The sequence below is a fragment of the Xiphophorus couchianus genome, chromosome 6, assembly GCF_001444195.1.
Source record: "Xiphophorus couchianus chromosome 6, X_couchianus-1.0, whole genome shotgun sequence".
Taxonomy (NCBI): domain Eukaryota; kingdom Metazoa; phylum Chordata; class Actinopteri; order Cyprinodontiformes; family Poeciliidae; genus Xiphophorus; species Xiphophorus couchianus.
The window spans coordinates 10,498,423-10,509,523 of NC_040233.1; the positions used below are offsets into that span (position 1 = coordinate 10,498,423).

General features: G+C 37.2%; 1 protein-coding gene across 2 annotated transcripts; it reads right to left on the reverse strand.

Annotated features, from left to right (window-relative positions):
- Positions 1-342: 342 nt before the first annotated feature.
- Positions 343-8,059, reverse strand: LOC114146087 (E3 ubiquitin-protein ligase MARCH2-like). Of its 2 annotated transcripts, XM_028019851.1 has the most exons (6): positions 7,764-8,058; positions 7,399-7,435; positions 5,404-5,706; positions 5,091-5,286; positions 4,616-4,825; positions 343-2,914 (listed from the first exon to the last, which is right to left on the reverse strand). In XM_028019851.1, the coding sequence occupies exons 3-6, from the start codon at positions 5,586-5,588 to the stop codon at positions 2,759-2,761; spliced, it is 747 nt and encodes a 248-aa protein (XP_027875652.1). In that variant the 5' UTR covers positions 5,589-5,706; positions 7,399-7,435; positions 7,764-8,058; the 3' UTR covers positions 343-2,758. The 2 variants fall into 2 exon arrangements, with proteins under 2 accessions (XP_027875652.1, XP_027875654.1); XM_028019853.1 differs by lacking the exon at positions 7,399-7,435 and having other exon boundaries at positions 7,764-8,059.
- Positions 8,060-11,101: the final 3,042 nt, after the last annotated feature.

An 11,101-nucleotide genomic window follows, 5' to 3' on the forward strand; every position in this document is an offset into this window, starting at 1 on the left:
CAGCTGATGATTAAAAATGTCGGAGGGACATCCTCGTTTAAGTATTCAACCTCACAACTCTAATTGAGTTTGAAAAGTATTTTTGTGTTTACTTTTCGCTCAAACTTCATGCAGTTCTTTTTAAACAGTCCGAGAAGCATAATGAAGAAATAGCCAAACAACTCGTTGCTTTTATGCAAGACCAATAAAAAATAGCTTGTTAAAAAGGAATACAAATATCCAGGATACCGCCTAAAGTTTACTGTTGCCCAATAAACGAAAACACACCAGTTATGTTTGAGTAGCAGAGGGTATTTCAGTTGAACAGAGCATCAGATTATCCATAGATGGGGGGTTTTTTTAACCTTTACTGACATATTTGCCTTGTGTTCTGAACAGCAGCTGTGTATAGTAACATTACACAGAAATATCATATAAGTAAGATTCCAAAGCAGAGAAATGAAAAATTCCCTTCTCAAACTCCAACACTGCCTGATTACAAGGTATCAACACAGACCAAGTTGTTGTCAGCCATGGTGAAGTGTAAAACGCCTCCAAGCAATCTTTCACTGCAGTTGCATAATCACACACTTAACGAGCCTGAACTTTAATTTACGTGCATATATATTCAGTGGGGAATACATTTTACATTGCGTCTGGTGAAGCATTTCTTTAGAGATTCATGTTTTGTGTTATGATACGTCGAAATGATGAGTACATTTTCAGCTTACTGGTTACTTCTGGGAGAGTTTTTAAATATTAAGTATGGTACATGGGTGGGTAAGTTGCATACCATGTGCAAAGACTCTTCGACGCGGTCATCCTGAGTTTGACTCTCCGGGTCTGGCCTTTGTCTCTTCACTGCTCAATAAAATCTTTTAAAAAAAATCTCAAAGTATTTTAAAGAGTTCATAATGGCAAGCAAAGATCACAGATCCTTCACCACACCAAACAGAGGATGAAGTGCATTTTTGCACGTTGGTTCCATTTTACACCAGACTCATCTGAAGTTTTTGGAGAAAAGCTTAATCTTAATTTAATTTGTGCTTCAATATTGTCCCAGTTAAAGTCCCATTAAAAGTTTGGCCAACTGAATGTTTGTGCTCGGGATGGTAGGAAGTAAAAGGGCTAGCAAGGGTATATTAGCAGCTGGTTAGCCGTAGCTTTAAACACAGAACACCGTGACTGGAACTTTGACAGACAAGTTCCATAACAAAATAAAAATACACAGAATAAACAAGATTATGTAATCCTGCAACAGCAAAATTTGAGACCTGTGATTAACGTATTTATTTTTCTTTTATGAATTCGAGACATCTTAAGGCCTTGATTTCAGATACATGAATTTAAGACTGTTTTTAAGAATGCAGACACCCTGCTTAAGTTCAACCAAAAAAATAAAAAGAAATGTTCAATTTGTCTTTTAAAGAGAATTTTAGGGTGCCAGAAATTATGCGATATGAGATTTTTTCCCCACTGAATACATGTGCTTAGAGTTTTGGTATTTTTATTTGTGCTGCTGCAATAAAAAAAAAAATGTAATTCACGAAAACAAGCAAGCAAATCCCAGTTCACACAATGTCCAGGAGTCCCTCGTGTTTTATTGCACAATAACCCAACTTCCAAGGGGGATGAAGCAGGAAGACTACAGTAACACAAAAATACTTTTAGTATACATCGATTGACATCTCATAGCACATTTCTCTTTTGCATTTTGCTGAGCCCCAGACTGATCTCAAATCGCATGTCTATCATTTCCCCAGTGCCTTCAATATTACCAATCTAAACATGGTTGCTGTTAGATTTTTTTAAAACTGAATTTCTTCTGGTTTTTAAGACATTACCACAGACCACTTCTATTCAGCTCAGCTCATGAGTGATGCATTTACACGTGGAGTGAGGCTTTCCTAACGCACTTTTATGATAACAGAAGAGACATCATCCAATTAGAATGTAAACACTTTTCATGCCTTCAACACTTTTTCAGAGCGAGTTAGTGTCATTTTATGAACTACGATTCCCATCCCCCCACCCCCTTGACATGTGTGACTGATGCAACGCGTCTCCCTTTACTGACCAAGGAGGAACATGATTTAATATTTCCTCTAGAGAAAGCAATGTAAAACCTGTACCTGGAAACTTAAAAGCTTCAGATTATAGACTGGGACAGTGATAGAGGTGACAGTCGCCCTCTACTTGTCAAACAAACAAAAAAAGGAGTATTCACAGCTAGACTTTGTCAATCTTCTTAGGTTCCTATCCATTTGCAGAACTACTGTTCGTCCACGGTTTAAAACCAGCTAAATACATTGTGCAGGGGGCATAATAGGGGAATTATAGGTAGTGAATATGTCTCTTATTATACTGTAGTAGCATGCTGAATCAGTTATATCCTGCTACATTAGCTTGCGTCTTAGTATTTTATAAGTTTCTGCCACTGACATAAAAAGTCAGGCTGGTTAGTCCGTTCTCTGAGTGTCAGTTCGTTCACATCCCAGCACTGGTGAGTACACAGTTTTTAATCTAACACCACTCTGAAATGAGTTCCTCCCAAATCCACTTTTGTGGGCAGCCAATAACGTAGTTTTGTTTTTGTTTTTTTCATTGTTGGTTTTTTTTAATCAAGTGCCTTAATAAAGAATCATGAGGAGAAAGCATCTCTTTCCCTTCAGGATCGTCCGTATGAAGTGCAAAAGTTCAGTATTACTATGATTAATCTTGCTTTTAGAGTGCTTGTGTGAGCTTGATTTGCATTATTTCCCTCGCCACCGCCCGGCACTCATACGATGGTCTCGTCAGTCATTTTCTTGGTCGACTTGGTCGGCACCGAACGCTGGGTGGTGTGCGCCCCCTTCATGTCGGGCATGAGCAGGCGAACTTTCTGATTGGTCCTCCTCCACTCTGAATACAACTGACAGTGATACCGAAACGACACCTAAAGGTCGGGCGACAAAGAAGAGGGGGTTGGCCACAACAAACAGTGAAAGGAGATTAAAAGACGTGTCAATAAAAGTGACAAAGTTGCTTGAGACACAGCATGATGGATGTAACACAGAGAAAGAAAGATAAAGGCTAATTTTTAAAAGTGAATTCATAAGTGTGCTTTCCAAAGTTTCTCTTGGTTGCTTTTTATACACCCAGTTCAGTAGATGTGAAGGAGAAATTTGGCTTCTGATCTCAGCAAGCTATGCGTTTCTGTTCAGGCATGTAGATTCTCGAAAGCTCTGAATGATAAGCTGCACATAAAGTCCTGCTATCCTTCCCTCATCATGTTTTAAGAGTTCCCCACTTTAAAAAAAACTGGAGAACAATCTCTTCTGCAGGACAAATTTCAACATAAGCTGTTGAGATTTTATGTAAAAAAAAAAAAAAAAAAAATCAACATAAAGAAGCTGCCTAAAGAAATCAGCTAATTAGTAAATTCAGTTCATTTGTGTGTAATTGATAACTTTAGAAAAACCGCAGAAATCTACAGCTCACATTGGAAAATCTATTTACAAAATAACTATTAGTCATGCAATACACAACTCTGGCCCTTTCTGGAGCAGAAAATCACTGTTGGAATACAATAAGAAGAAGTTATTTTTTTTTAAAAATTTAGCAAAAACCCGTGTACATAACACAACCAACACATGGAGGGATGTGATCTGGTCAGATGAGAGTAAAATCAAATAACCTTGCCCGTATTTAAAACATTGCATTTGGCAGAAAACTAACACTGCACAACACCTTCAACACACCGTCACCAATCTCAGACATGATGGTGGCAGCACCATGCCTGAGGGGAAGGTTTTCTTCAGCAAAGACAGGAAAACTGGTCAGTATGGATGGGAAGATGAATGGAGCTACATAAAAAGCAATCCCAGAGGAAAACGTCTTAGAGGCTGCAAGAGACTTGAGATCTAAACAGAGCTAAACATCCAGCGCGTTACCATGGAAAGGTTTCGATTAAGGTAATTGCACATTAGAAACGGCCCAGTAAAAGCTCAGAACTAAACACAATTAAATGGTTGTGGAAGCAGAGATGTTTTCCGTCCAATCTGACTGAGCTTGAGCCACTTTGCAAAGAAGATTGTGAAAAATTTTAATCTGTACTGCAACCTGCTTAGAGACAGATGCCAAAAGAATTAATTGCAACACCAAGTGGCTCTATAAGTACAGCCACACGGGAGTTAAATACAAATGCATGCCTCACTTTTTAAATTTACTTTTGCAAAAAGAACAAATCGATGAAATGTATTATTTTCTTTTCAATAAAATACATTTAAGCTTGTTGCTATAACATGAAAAAACTAAAAAAGGGTTTTGAAACATTTTGCGAGGTACTGTTGACAAAATCTAGAAACTTGCTTTACATTGTCATTCGGAGGACTTATTTTGCAACACTATTCTTTTTATTTTTATTTATTTGACCTTTATTCATACAGGATCACAAGACCTCATTTATAAGAGACCTGTTTTGATTTTTTTTTTTTTTAAAACTAAGCTAATAAAATATGAGATAAAAACAAGAGCAAGTTTCACAAAGATTTCTCTTTTTGTCTTAAACACAAACAAGAAAACGGCTATGAGGTGATAATGATGGACAGTTCACCTTAGAATATAAGTTACAGTGGCGAGTGAAAACCATAGTTACCAGTGTCCAGAGGATGTAGATGGTGAAGAGGGCAATGGTTAGGGCAATAAGTCCAACAGCTTCCAGTCTGCTTTTCAGCTGCAGATGGTCCTGGGCCCCCCTGAGACACAACCACCCGGAAATAGCCGCCAGGGGCGTGATGAGAAGGAAGCAGGCCATGTCACACAGCAATGTGCGCTTCTCACTGCGAGGGCCGGGGTCCTTCAGCCACTGAACAGCAAAATGAAGAGCTTACTGGTGTAATTCAAACTTAGCGGTAGTAGACAATATCAGTTTAGAAAATATAAATCTAAAGGAAGAACTTTGACGAATATATCTATGCGATGTGAACTGGTCATTTTATAACATATTTGTTCTCACTGTGAAGACAACAAAGTACTGCAATGCTAAATAACAAATGAGACTATCTTCTAGTAAACATAGAAAAGAAGATATCAAACATATCCATCGCCGCAATAAGTTCAGCCCCTCCTACCTGTGTCAGTGGTTGTGGTCTCCTTTCAATGGTGAACTCTGTGTGACAAAGTTCACAGTAGCTGGTGTTGGAGGATGACAGCCACTTTTCCAGGCAGCTCTTGTGCACTTTTCCCAGAGTACCAGTGCAGTCGCAGGGTGAGAGCAGTGTCTCCCCTCCAGCTCCCTCATGACAGATCCGACACATCCCTACATCGCTGAGCGCCGACACACGACCATCGGAGGGGAAGGGAAAAAAAAATAATAATAATGTTAGCCACATTTCACTTATTTACAGGACACACTCTGGAGCCACATGCTAGTTTTCTACTCACCTCTGCAAGCTCACAGCTTTGACAACAGTGGAGAGTGGGCGGCCATCTTTAGCTGTAACCTTGGCAACGTACTGGGCCTGTGTAGTAGAATCAGACTCTTCTGAATGCTTAGAGGCATCGGGCTCAGTGTTCTCAGAATAATCGCAAAGGGATCCGGGGAGCTGGCAGCACCCTGACGAAGACATGGTTCATCTGGGGTTGAAAGTGATGAAAATACTGGCAGAGGCCGGCGTTGGCTCCAAATGAAGAACTGATCCTGAACTGGATTTGAAAGATTCAATCCCCCAAACTTCTCTGATCCACCTACAGGGAAAAGTCCCAAGATATTAACTACATAAAAGCATATGTCACATGATTATGTAAAAAAAAAAAAAAAAAAAAAAGATTCTTGTGCCTTTTAGTCACTTCTTTACTCACACTTCTCAGTTACAGTGTCATCGGTTTTAAGTTTTGAATTGGAAACATTATTTTGCAAGGATGGTATTATTTTACAATTTCAATATTGAAAAAGAGTAGAAAACAGGAATTAGGTGATTAAGTTTGAATTTAATGTGATTTTTCTCTAATCTACACAGAATCTAAATTTCAGAAGCAGTTCATCTCAAACTTACTCATACCCCTAGAAAATTTAAATTCAGTTCAGTTTATCTATATAGCACCAATCCACAACACGTTATCTCCAGGCACTTCATAAAAAATAGTTTCTCTCAGTCATTCAATTTTGATTCAAAATATGTTATTTATTTTTGTTTTCGTATTTTCGATTTGTTTTCTTAATAATTACAAATTTATTTATACAGGTCTCAGAAACTGACAGCTAAAGAGCAAAAATGTGACCACAAAAGCTTTACCATATCCACTAGGACTTCTCTTTAAACAGCTACACACTGTCCACAGACAAATACGAATCAATTAATAATTCAAGCTATGAAAATCAGGGTTTCCCCCAGTCTATACTAAGCCTGGCGGGCCACCAGGCTTTACTTGTGTCCCCACCAGGCTTAGCATTGCTTATTTATTTAAGTCTTTTTAAAATGCTTGTATTTTTTAAGACTTTATAGTTGGTGTTCAGATATTAATCTTCCAATTTTCCAATAACACACAATTATCAAGAGATATTTTCTAATTTCCTGTCAACTTTAAACATTTTTTAACACAAGAACATGACTGGCTGCTAGATAAATGACTGCTGAGCACCCAACCGCCAAGCTTAGGAAGTTTTCTGGGGGAAACCTTGTGAAAAGAATAGGAAAAACCGCTACTGGTAAAAAAAAAAAAATATATATATATATATATATATATATAATAAACATTTTTTATTTGATTTAATCCCTACATTTTCCTGCATTAGCATATACAAGGTAAAACTGAAATCCATAAGCCTGTGGATATCTTCATTTTGTGTGTTCCTTGGGAAAAAACACTCATAAAAATGCTTTTGAAAGCATAGAATTCTGTATTAAAATATTATTTTCTTTCAAATTAATACCAGTATTAGTTAAATCCAAAAAATCAATTGCTCATGCATTTTTTAAATTAACATCTAATGCAGGAAATTGGCTCCAACATGCATTCCTGTTTGTTTTTTTTACTTTTAGTTTAAAGTCTTTAAGATGATCAATGAAAAAAAAATTATTCATAGAAATCCTTGAGTACTTAAAAAAGGAGTTTGAATGCGAGTTCAGAAAAAGCTAGAATAAAATTAAAACCAATCGCCCGACAAAAAACACTCATAAACTATCCAAGGATCAGAAGGAGGGAGAATGTGGGCTATCTGGCTTTAAGATCTATTAATGCCTTCACCCACATAAGGAATGTTTGACAGTGCAGTGGGAGTGTTTGTTTTTCAACCGAGTTCCTGAGGTCTTGGTGTCAAAAACAACATGTAAACCTGTAATTTATCTACAATAACCTCCAAGATGTTAAAATTACATTCTTAAAATGCTGTAGGAATCGAACAAGTAAACAATTGACTACAATTCATGATAAACTAACCAGGACTGCAGGTTGTACTTCAGTTCAATGCGACACACTAAGAGAGAGAGAGAGAGAAAAAAAAAACATGAAGCTTTAACAACACACTAAAAGGCGAGAAAAAAATAAATCAGAGCGATTAGTACCTACATTTTGAGTTTATATTACGCGGGTGGCCGTAATAAAGAACGCACCCATCGTTAATTATGCTCAGCTGACAGTGGCTTTGGTGTGTAATAACCGATAAGAATATAAGTATTTAAAAACGATAAAAACCTGATGCCTTACTTGGGTAGTTGTTTACACTAGAGCAAATATGTTATGTGGCTGTCAAAAAAATGATGCTACTAAGGTGGAAAATATGACTTTACTGTAAGTGTACTCACCCGACGGCCTGCCTTTTCTTCGATTGGCCTTGAGCTAACTGGACAGCCCTAGCTACGATTTATGGCTCTGAAGCCTGAGCAAAAGCTGCCATTACGAGGGGATACAGACAACGACCACATGCAGTGTACCCTCCCCATGACAGGCAGTTCAGGCCACTGGATTGGATTGGATTAGAAAATGTGGAATAAAATCCACCCGATTAAGTGGATCGCTAGACACAGCTAACGGGGCTAGCTGGCTAGCAAAGAGCAAGCCTCGGCATCCCTCAGCTGTGCACTGGTCATGTGACCCCGTGCTGCCTTCACAGTCATTTGTGATGTCGGAATGATGGGTATAGTAAGTCAGTCAATAATATAATCAGAGGAACTCAAAAAATGAACGATCAAAAAAAGTTCAATAAGAATGTTGCAGCATCCCGCTTTTTATTATTATTATTATTTTTATTGATTTAGATTGCTATTTTCATAAATTGTATCAACATACAAAGAGTAAAACATACTTGTTTTATTCTTCTTTGAAATGATCAATAATGCAGGTAACTAAAAAGCTATTAACGTCAACAGTATAGAAGTAGGGAGCCCGTTCGCTGATATCAGAGAAAAAAAAGAAAAAGAAAAATTGTGGCCACAAGTTGTTTAATTCGTGTGCGCCACTTAACCTATGGCCTCGTAATGCCACGAGTTGTTACTGGCAGCCACTACAAGAGAGAAGGTAAGGTAAGGTAATTTTATCTATATAGCACATTTTCAGCAACAAGGCTCAAAGTGCTTAAGGAAATACAAACAAAACAACAAACCAAAAGAAAGTCAAAAAGTATAGAACTTATTGGTCTCCCTTGTTTAATAAGAATAAGTATTCTGTAATTTATAAACTTGTAGGGGTTTCTCTGGATTCTTGATCTTGATCAAATTAAATGAGTAGTGTTTTAAATATTAGTTTAATTATGCTAGTTTTTAATAATGTTTGATTTTAACGCATGTTGAAATATTAGATTAGTCATGATTGTTTTGAGCAAAGCCTCTGGTTAAATTTAAATTTATAATCAATATATATATAACTTAATCAGTGGAACATTTTTCTTAGATATAATGAGCACGATTTGATTAATACTGAGCTGATGGACACCGGAAGAGATGAGAGGCAGCGAGCTTCTACTGGGCAGATCTGAGAGAAGAAAGTGAGGATACGGTCCTGATGAGAAGCTGCTTTCAGACCCAGATGAACTCCATCCATCCTGGTTCCCTCCATCCATCCATCCATCCATCCATCCTGGTTCTATCCGTCCGTCCATCCAACCTCATTCTTCCCATCCATCCATTCTGGTTTCCTTCATCCATCCATCCATCCATCCATCCATCCATCCATCCATCCATCCATCCATCCATCCATCCATCCATCCATCCATCCATCCATCCATCCAACCTGGTTCCCTCCATCCATCCTGGTTCCCTCCATCCATCCTGGTTCCCTCCATCCATCCTGGTTCCCTCCATCCATCCTGGTTCCATTCCGTTCCTGGGAATGGCAGGACCATTTTGATTTCTTTACAGGGATGTTCTCAATAAAACCAGAAAGTCCTAGGAGTTTGTCTTTGAATGTGGAGATTCGGCATGAAGATTCCTTTGAGATGACAGAAAAAGAGACAATATTAAACATCGGGGACAATGTTATCCCCAATGTTATCTCCGATGTTTAGAGTTGTCCAGGATGTTTAACGTTGTCCCCAATTTTTTGTTTTATCTCCAGTGCTCAACATTGTCCTTGATGTTTAAGGTTATATGAGGTTAAATTGTCATTATTGCTATGTTTACTGTATCTGGAATATTTTACTTTATCTCAAATGTTTAAAGCAAAAGGAAACTTTTCTGGAGATGAAATTTGACACCTGATAAACATTGGCAATAATCTTAAACATCAAGGATAACGTTAAGCATTATCCGTTAATATATCAGGAATTTAGTTTTTTCTCTGTCACCAGACGGGTTCTGTGAGAAACGTTCAATTTATTCAGAACGTTTTTTTCCACTGCAAAACCACTAGGGGGAAGCAATCAGTCAGGCTTCGTGAATGAACAGTGGCATTCATTAAGGTGGTGCTTTTCTATTCTATACAGCCATATTCAATAAATTAAAATATTCTTTCCGATTCGGCTCCATAGTCAGATTAATAGTATATTTTGGAGATAACATCCTTTATGTATTAGACATACTTTTCATACTGTTTCATTTTTTTTCTTACTGTAATATTAAAGGTCGGGTTTTTTAACTGCAAGCAGGACATAGTCATAGTACAAAGTAAAATATAAATACATACAAGATTTTTAGTGACATAAAATTTATAAAATTGAGATAATTTAATTTTAAGACTTCTAGAAGCCCTTGGAAAACCCTGAACAAGCATAATACAAATACACCTTATGAGTACTGCGATATACTCAGCTCATTTTAGGTAAATTATTTTTGACCATCTGTCTTAGAAAAATGCCTTGTTGTACAATAGTGTCTATTTTTACCATGTCACTGTTTCTATTTCTGTTACTTTTGGTTCCTTTGATTCCAAACACAGATAATGAAGGAGTTTGTTTAAGGTAAGTCTGCATACACACGCACACGCACACACACAAATGAACAGGTATAATGGGAAATTGCGAATGCCCCTCCGAGCATGCCTCTTATTAGTTAGAGTTCACCTATCTATTGAGTCAAAGTCCAACACAAATCATGAGATGCTGCATCTCCACATGCTTGGGATATCATGGGACATGTGTTAGTGAACTTTAACTGGGACCACAGAGAAATGCACTGGCAAATCATTAACACAGCACAGTCAGGATATTGTATTGGTTCACCAGGATTTGAACTTGTAGAAATGCTACTGTTAATAATAATATACACATGAAGCTCATTAAAGGAAATGTATAATAAAATGTATTTTGTTCTGGGTTGTTGTTGAGTTCTTTGTAAATGTCACAAAAAATTATATCAGTAACTTTCAAAGAATCAGAAAAGATCTTAGATTACATGGTTTTGACATAGATGTACTTTTTAATGTTATTCTGGACAAATTGTGGCACAATATAGGTATAAGCATGTGCTCTGAACATATTTCAGTCTACATTCTTATGTGTAAACTTGAACATAATCTAAATCTATAAAAATTAGTTGGCTGTTGTATTATTGAACTGTGCTGTCCCCTTACACATTCCTTTTTGTCTCTTTTTTTTTTTCCAAAAAATGCATCAGAGGTAAACTGAGAAAATACAAAATACAGTATTCTTCCATGATCTGACCTGTGTGACGTTGATGCACGTCATGAAATAATTTTGTAAATCCTTTGC

Excerpts from the sequence above, each read along its gene's own strand:
- LOC114146087 (XM_028019853.1), bottom strand. The coding sequence starts at position 5,588 with ATGTCTTCGTCAGGGTGCTGCCAGCTCCCCGGATCCCTTTGCGATTAT. Across the intron at positions 5,287-5,403 it reads AAAGCTGTGAGCTTGCAGAG|CGATGTAGGGATGTGTCGGA; the intron begins GTGAGTAGAAAA and ends GTCGGCGCTCAG. Across the intron at positions 4,826-5,090 it reads GACCACAACCACTGACACAG|TGGCTGAAGGACCCCGGCCC; the intron begins GTAGGAGGGGCT and ends TTTGCTGTTCAG.